This window comes from Limulus polyphemus, unplaced genomic scaffold (genome assembly GCF_000517525.1).
Source record: "Limulus polyphemus unplaced genomic scaffold, Limulus_polyphemus-2.1.2 Scaffold2650, whole genome shotgun sequence".
NCBI classification, from domain to species: Eukaryota; Metazoa; Arthropoda; class Merostomata; order Xiphosura; family Limulidae; genus Limulus; species Limulus polyphemus.
In genome coordinates, this window is record NW_013668260.1 from 103830 (window position 1) to 113180 (window position 9351).

The window sequence follows — 9351 nt, forward strand, 5'->3', positions numbered from 1 at the left end:
GCGCAGATAGCTCTCGTGTAGGTTTGCGCAAAATCCGTAACAAACAAACCATCAATATTAGGACACCACATTGTGACAAAGTTCTTCTAGATTGAATTGAAACCATTTAAAATTTTATTGGAATACTCTTTAGTAGTAGAGACAAAATATTTTGTATTTGTTTAATATCATATTATTACTTTACCTGCAAGATTTATCACTGTACTGGAAATATACTTTCTTCCTTAAAGATTAAATACCTTTAAGCTTTTAGAAACTGATAATTCACAGATAAGTATGAAATCAACTTTAAAACGTCAGATGCATCAATTAGATGCTCCTGTCTTGTGGTTTGTGTTTATAAAAACTATTAAATGAAATAGTTTGAAACTTGGTATAAACTTTTTACACATTATGTAGCTTCTGCAAATATAGTAATTTTTTGATATTTGTATGAATTTGCAGCTTTGAGATTTTGAACAGATTTCATTGGTATGTTTCTTTAAGTTAGAAATGCTTACCTTTTTTATTGATTTCAGTTACTGATTTTTGTTTTTCTACATTTTTGAGAAACACCATGTACTTTCACAGAGCCGAATTTAGACCCTTTGAGGCCCCCCATGCAGAAAGAAGGGTGTTTAAAATTGAGGCCCCCATGCAATTGCATGGGTTGTATCCCTCTGCAATCACTGTCGTACAATAAAAGCGACTTCTTTACCGTACCAAAGTTGTAGCAAACCAACTTCTCTTTCTAAATTGTAAATCAGAAGGTTAATGAACGTAATAAGTTTCAAAACTAATTTTATACATATACCAATTTTTAACATTTCTTGTAGGTGATTTTTTTGCACATCAGGCCCAATGTAAACATAACCTAAAATAGCCTTGTAAAAGAAACAAAACTTGATAAGTCTATCTCATCATGTTGCATAAAAAAAAACATCTATTTTTCATATATCATAGTGCATAATAATTCAAATAAAAAAGCAAGCTTTAAGAAAAAATAAGGACTGTTAAACATTTTTTATACGAGCAATATATCACCACGCTAAACCTTTACCACTTCTTTCTGATCTCTATGTTGGTCTCTACTGAACTGGAAGCCATATATTAATTTGTGCAATTCAAAATATCATTACATTTTTAGATCACTAGCCTAAGTCTTCTCAAAGCTGAGATCCAGACAATTACATCATACCATGATAATTGAAGTTGAGAAACAGTGATTGGCTAAAATCGCCAAACAAACAAATACTGATGGAAGTCTTGAACTATTAATAAAACCTATAAAGAAATTTAATAAGTATTAATAAGTTTTTTAAATTTTTGAGGTTGTTATGTTACTTTTTTGAGGGGTGAAGATGCGAAAATACGTTTTAAAATAGACAAGCAGTTTTAATTTGAGCTTATAATAATAATCTTTGAAAATATTAATTTTTTCAGTTTTTTTTTATTGTTACAATGAGTTGCTTGGACTTGTAAATATGATATATGTGTTATTAATTAGTAGTCTTAGTTAGGCAAATTTGTTATCATGTGTTCAAAGATGCAATCATGAAGTTCATAAAAAAACATTAGCCATTATTTCTAGATTTTATTGTGAATAACATTTGCCCTCATTGATGTGTAGTGAGTTGTTGAAAACATAAAACAAGTAATATGAAACTTCTAATTAATTAGTCTCTAACTCTCATCATCATCATCATAGACAGCAGTACATCGATAATTCTACCGATGCTTAGCTGCCACACAATCATGAATTATTATTAGAAGAAAATGGGGACAAAAGTGGGATCTAACACGCCATGAATACGGAAATGGTGGAGCAGTGTACAAGTTCAAACTGTTAAATCTATAAATAAAATAATTATAACAAAATCAGTAATAATTACCCATTACATCTGTAACATATTTTAGTCTATAAAGAAGCGTAGGCCCAAAATTTAATGGAGAATAAAAAATATCTAGTTACAGAACGTTTTAAATTAATTAATTAAAAAAATTACTTGTCCAGGCAATACTAGTAAGTTGTTAATTTTATATATTTTGCTTCAATAAAGAATATTTTATATTTTTAACTACAGTTTTAATTCCCAGGCAGCACTAGTAATTTCTTAATTGTAGAGGATTTAGGTGAAATGGATTTTTAATAATTCATTTTATCCAGTGCTGTACAAGACGATGATCCGTTCACAAGAATGAAGACTGTTATACAGTGGTACTTATCTGGTTTCTACAAGAAACCCAAGGGATTGAAAAAGCCTTATAATCCTATTCTTGGTGAAACATTCCGATGTTGCTGGAAAAATACTGAAAGAGACAGTCGAACTTTCTACATTGCTGAACAGGTTATTAGTAATCTTCTGTTTGTTCACCAGTTTTAATTCCCTTTGATCACATAATACTTAATTTATTATTAAAAAATAATTTGAAATTTAATTTTGTTTTGGTCACCATCATCACATTTGTTTTTTCTCTCTTGTAGGGCATGTTTTATTAAACAATCTTTTACTATTTAGTTGGACAAGGTAACTAAACTGTACAAAATGTATACAGTAAAAATATATTTCAAATAAGAAGTAAAAAAATCCTCTTAGGTGTTAATGTTGCATCAATTTAAAAACATTGTCATTGCTAAAAGTATTTATTTATAAAGAAATATAAGCTATATTTTTTACTAAATATTTGGATTTCTTATTCTTTATAGGTATCACATCATCCACCTGTTTCGGCATTTTATGTCACAAATAGGAAGGATGGATTTTGTATTAGTGGTAGCATTTTAGCCAAGTCTAAGTTCTATGGTAAGTAACTTTATTTAAATTTGTGACCTTTTCTGTATTCTGTAGAAATAAATTTAAACCTAGGCATCTAATCAAGCCTACAAGGTTCAGCCAACAACAACAACAAGAATTATGTAAATACAATGCAGCAGTACCTGTTTAAACATTGAATTTTTCTTTCTATTGATATTGTCAGGTTTTTGTTTGTATATGTGGATGGATGGATGTATAAACCAGATTCTTTACAGTAGGTGTCTGTGACTTGTTTGTGATAAATTTCAACAATAAATGGACAGCACACAATGTATATACAAATGTTTGTTACACAATTAATCACAACAGTTTTATCCAGAGCTTTAAATAATTATTTTTTTCATTAAAAGTCCACACAGACTGGTTCAGTTACTTTAAAACCCAATTGATAATATGCATTATTCTTCTATACTCTGTTATCACAATACAATGAGTGATAAATTTATTTACGCTACCCCATGGTTACCTCAGTTGTATCCAGATCTTTAAATAATTCTTTTACATCAAAGTCCACGTAGGTGAGTTCAATTACTTTAGGACACCCTTTGACAAGACAAGTTATTCTCCACTATCTCTGTTATTACAGTACAAGCTGTGAAGCTCATTTTAGAAATTACCCCTCACGGCTAAACTGACACACAGTCTAACTTCACTTTTGCTTTCATTTTCACTAACTTACTTGCACTAACAATATATATATATATATATATATATATATTGCCAGACTGAGGCTTAGATCTTTCTAGAAAGTAGAATATGTTAGAATGTAACAATACTCTCTTAAAGCAATGAGAAAAATACAGAAGGTTCGAGTAACATAAATTCACAACAATTGAAAACATAAGCAAAGCTGTGATAAATTATCTCTTCTAAAAATACTAAATTTAACACTTGCACTTTGTAACTATTTAAATCATAATTCTTGTATTAAATTTAAATGAAACAGTCGTGTATACTTAACAGAAATACTAGCTTTAAGTTTTGGTGAACAAACTTTTTACAATGTAATTCAGTTAATAATAAGAATAATACATGTATAATATAAAAGATGCAATGTAGTTGTAACCAATAATAACTGTATTATGATACATATTTCCAACAAACTCTTTTTATTTCTTTTTTAGCTAATGAAACGTAGTAATGAAAAAGTAAAAAGTATACGGTGTACTTATTACAATTTACTACAATATGGCACATGTACTTCTATGCATGCCCATCTGCCTACCACTTTTATCAAGTCTTTGCAGCTCTAAGGAGTCCTGCGTGTAAAGAATACTTGTCAATTTTTTAAGAATTATTCTGCCTTTATCAAATAAGGGTTTATATGTGCTAAGAAACAATTACTCATTGAGAATGTATTATTCATGTCTTGCTTTTCATGAGATTTGTTTCCTCATTTACTACTTTTATTAGGAGACACTTTAATTGCCATCCTTATATGGTGTGTTTGTTTGTTTGTTTTGAGTTTCGCGCAAAGCTACACGAGGGCTATCTGCGCTAGCCATCCCTAATTTAGCAGTGTAAGACTAGAGGAAAGACAGCTAGTCATCACCACCCACCGCCAACTCTTGGGTTACTCTTTTACCAACGAATAGTGGGATTGACCATCACATTATACCGTCCCCACGGCTGAAAGGGCGAGCACGTTTGGTGGGACAGGGATTAGAACCCGCGACCCTCAGATTGCGAGTCAAGCTCCCTAACCACCTGGCCATGCCGGGCCTATATGGTGTGTTATATCATGTGATTTGAAGAATTGCTACTGAAATACAGCTTTGAAAACACATACAGGAATGGTTTAGATATGATTGGATAGAGCAAGAAAGGGTTAATTTGTAAGTTCTACACCCTATCTCTAATATATAAATACCTATCTTAATAGAAATACTACTATGAAAACGTTTCTTTTTGTTTTTTTTGGGCTCTCTGTATCCTTGCACGTCATGAACACCCCTTATTTTTCACACCTGCATTTATTAATAAAAGTTGTGCATTGAACCATTATTAGCATGTTTGAGTGGATCTGACATAGCCCAGTGGTCAGCATGTTTGTATGCCCATTACAACACTCATTGTAAAGATATTATTAAACAAATTCTGTGAAAACACTCATTTTCTGTGTAAAATAACACAGCAACATTTAGTGAGTTTAATTGCAATATTGTCAGCATTTTTTTGTGTTATTACAAAATGTATACTCAACAAAGTTATAGACTCCCAAACAATTTGATGTATCAATAGTTTAGAAACCTATATTTTAAAATATTAATAGAGTTCATATGAACTTCACTAGTAGGGTTAAGAATATCTGAACATTTGAAACTGCTTTTTTATGAAGTTTTATGTGTGTGTTCTGTTATATGTATTAAATATTATTTTGAATAACTTTGAGGTACATCCAATAAAACACAGATGTAATGGGCCATTGGTAGGTATGCCAATACCAATACATATAGTAGTTTTTTAATACCATGATAAGCAGTCATGAGCGCACAAGCCACCAACTTGAGGAAGTTTGCGTAAAGAATAAAGTAGCAGCCAGAGACTTTTATTGTACACAAGTTAACATATTACTTGAATCCACTTTAGTGAGTTACTCTTTGACATCTCTTCTAAAATGGTCAGCAGTAACTTTATTATTTTATTCAACAAGTCAATCAAAACTTTTGGTTTTGTCCTAGCAAACATGTCAGATAAACGTTATTAGAGCTAGTATAAGATGAAAATATGAACTTTCATAAAGATTTGATAGTGCCAGTTTTCCATCGTTTTTTTTGTTTTATGGCTCTCAGGCTGGACTGTTGGCTAGCTCCTCTCTCTCTTTTGCTGGCTACTGCTACCATGGTAGTTTATATCTCAGCTTTTATAATCAGAAAAACAGGATGTTTACATTGTCCAAAATCAGAACTGAAATAATAACTGGGACACGTTATTTCCTAGTATTCACTTTAACTTTCCAGGTGTAGCTACCAGAATTCTTAAGCTAATCTAAACTTGTTTAACCTCTGGCATTGAATGTGCTTTTCCAATGGAATGTCCACCTTCTTGAGTTTTGAGTTCCGATACGATACCTTACCTCCTCTCAAATATTAGCTTTTCTCTATGCTGCCCACTATATGCACAATTTTTTGCTCACCACTAGCCTTGAGGTTCCCACCTAAACTCATGTGTTTCCATGTGCTATTGCTGCACTGTATCATGCAAATAAGCATGTGACAACCCTCTTCCAACAGGAGTGCAACACACCTTCCTAATGTAGCTGACTCCCTCTATACTGATTATTAAATTATCACTTCTCAATTTGACGCTCGCATGTGTTGATGTGTAATACTTTCGTTTGTGCCAGTGATTAACACTTCAATTATTGACAACAGTTTTTTCTGTTGTTTTTACTTTGTTTATGGAAGGCTTTTGATTTTTTTTTTTTCTTCCTTACCACATTTTTCAATTCATAAGTTCATGTTACTGCTGCTTTATCTGGTGTGGATCCTCAAATCTGATAGACAGATTACTACTATGGTATCAGGCCTCTCTACTGTCTGTCAAAGAGGTCTCGGTCATAGTGTGTCAGGAGAGTTGGAGTCCTACATGTAGACTGGTCCATCTACTGACCTGGGGACAGATATTCTTTTTCCTGGGGATCCCATTCAAGAGGATGACATATCAACAGCCTATTTCTTCCACTTGCTTTTGCTGCACCTTCTCAATCCACTGCCATTGATTTACCTTATTCTTCCTTGTCTTTTTTGGATATTGTTTCACAAGTTTGTTACCTTCTGTCCCTTCCTCTTGTGTCTTATGATTTTTCCCCTTCCCTGCTCCATTCTGGACCAGCTTCTGATTATTTTGTTTTTACTTCTTCTTCAGGTTCTCTCATCTTTGTGCTGAAGCCTACATGTCTCATCCTCCTCATTTGATAGACATACATGTATTGGCCTATCATCGGGCTGAGTTTCCCTTTCTAGACTCTCAGGATTTTAGTCTCTTGTTCAAGCATGGGGATCCAATCCTTTCTCTTCTCTTCACCTTTCCACAACCCAATTCTTTTGTCTTCATCTCACCCTTACTACTTGACTATCTTATCTCTCGTCTATTCGCCTGCTTTATAAAGCTAACTGCCTTTCCTCTGAAAGATTTTTGATGGATATTCGTTCTCTTTTCTTTTCTATGTTGGCACATTTGTCTTTTTCTGTTTTATCTCTCCATACATGGTTGCTTTGTTGTTAAAAGAAGAGGGAACAGGGAAAAGAGAGGAAGTCAGAGGACAAAAAACAGTAACAAAAGAAGAGGGAACAGGGAAAAGAGAGGAAGTCAGAGGACAAGAAACAGTAACAAAAGAAGAGGGAACAGGGAAAAGAGAGGAAGTCAGAGGACAAGAAATAGTAACATATGCAGAAGATTTGAAAAGACAGGAACCAAAAAAGGAATGGAGGAGTGTTGGCATGCAGCTTCTACATGAGATTCCGATGAAACCCCCAAAAACAGACTGGCAGAGGAAAGGAGCTAGAAGAAGGTCTCAAAGATATGAAGCAGGCAAACACACCTGAGAAAGTAGGAAGTCCTTGTCTAATAAGTCCCGTTACAGTTTCTTGTCCTCTTACTTCCTCTCCTTTCCCTGTTCCCTCTTCTCTTGTTACTGTTTCTTGTCCTCTGACTTCCTCTTCTTTCCCTGTTCCCTCTTCTCTTGTTACTGTTTCTTGTCCTCAGACTTCCTCTCTTTTCCCTGTTCCCTCTTCTTTTGTTACTGTTTTGATCCATTAGTACTCTCACCATCACCTTTGGTGTTGTCAGAATTGATGAGGACTATACCTTAGGTTCAGGCACAGTAGAGGCATGGTTTCTTTACCTTTGGCACCATTTGCAACTCATCATTGGGTCATTCGGGTGTTATCAAAGGGACTGGATCTTCATTTTTCCTCACCTCCTCTATTTTCTCCTATTCCTGTTTCTTTCTCTCCTCATTGGGATCGGGTTTGGTGTCAGTATCAGTTATAGGTGGTTTAGGATTTCTTGTAAAAAAACGCTATGAAATAGGTTTTCTTCCTTTGTTGGGTTTTTATTCCCATCTGTTCATTATCCTCAAGAAAACTGAGGATTGGCATTCTGTTATCGATCTTTCAAGCCTCATTCACTTCATCAATCTCTCATTTTACCATGGAGTCCTTTCTTGCCCTCAGATGGTCATCAATCCAGGTCTGTGGATAACAAAGATTGACATCTTGGATGCTTACTTTCACATTCCTATTTCCCTTTCTTTTAGGCATTACCTTTGGTTTGTTCATTGAGGTTATGTGTTTCAATTCCGTGCTCTACTCTTCGACCTTGCTTCAGCTCCATACATTTTCTCTCAGGAGGTCAGAGCTTTTGCTCATCACATTCATGGTCTGGAACCGTGGTTTCACCATTATATGACTGGCTTCTTTTGACTCCATTCCAGCAAGCTTCCTATGACCATACCCTTCTCATCTTTCAGAAGTCAGCACGTCTGGGTCAAACTGGAGAAGTCAGATATCATATCCCCTCAGTATCTCATTCATTAGGGTGGTTTCAACTATTACCTCAGCAGGGCCCAGCCTTCTCTTCTTCATTTGAAGGAGATTGAGTGCTTAGTTTACAATGTCATATCCTCTCCTTCTCTCACTGAACAGGAGGCTTCCTCTGTTTAGGGAGACTTGGGCTTTCATGGAACCCCCTTATCTCTTTGATTCATGCTCACATGCGTCATCTTCATTGAACTCTTCATGAATCGAAGAACCTCGCTCAGGATCCCTTCACCTCCATTATTCACCCTTATCCTCCCATACAGGTCTACTTTGCCTGGAAGCTCAACAAAGTCAATACCACAGCAGATGTTCCTCTTCCTCTTTGTCATGTTTACAGATACATTCTTGATGGGGTGGAGGGTGTATTTGGACTCTCAAGAGGTTTCGGGTCAGTAGTCTGATGTTGAATCATCCCTTCATATCAATCTCTTAGAACTGTTGGTGGTATTTTGGGTTTTGGATCATTTTCTTTCAATGTTCTGTGGGCATTTCGTAATGAGCCATACTGACAAATCTGTTTGATCAAATAGTCAAGGAGACAGTCTTTTGAGAAGATTCAAGACAATATTTGATATTGAATTTGATGACGAGAAACCCACATTTTAGAAATAAAAGTCTGGAGATGGCTTGACTGGGTCATGAAAAAACTTTATTTTAAATGTACAACATAATATTGTCAAAATGTTTAAATTATATTCTTTTCATTACCAAGTCAAGCCATTATTAAACTTTTATAACTAATATTTGAAGCAAGTTTTATTTAATTGCACCAAACAGTATTTAGCAAGAAATGTTAATATGCATGCAAACAACTTTTTTTTGACATTTAATGTTTTCAATAAATAATTGAAATGAAATGTTGTTCAAGAAATATATAAATCGTTTCTGTGTCAGTTATTTAAAGTACAAGAGTTTACCATACGTTTCTAGCTTTTCTTCTCTCCAACTGCTGAACCTTTCATGTCGTTTTTTGTTTGACTCTCTTATTGGCTCTTTCTTTTTTGATGTCATTT

At 34.1% G+C, this 9351-nt stretch overlaps 1 protein-coding gene across 1 annotated transcript in view; it reads left to right on the forward strand.

Annotated features, from left to right (window-relative positions):
* The window catches only part of LOC106467533 (oxysterol-binding protein-related protein 8-like), a 113877-nt gene that overhangs the window by 76023 nt on the left and 28503 nt on the right, over positions 1–9351 (forward strand). Inside the window, exons 11-12 of the mRNA XM_022395729.1 lie at positions 2142–2327; positions 2687–2783. Of these exons, the coding sequence (XP_022251437.1) occupies positions 2142–2327; positions 2687–2783 (283 nt within the window). The remainder of the gene's footprint in view (positions 1–2141; positions 2328–2686; positions 2784–9351) is intronic.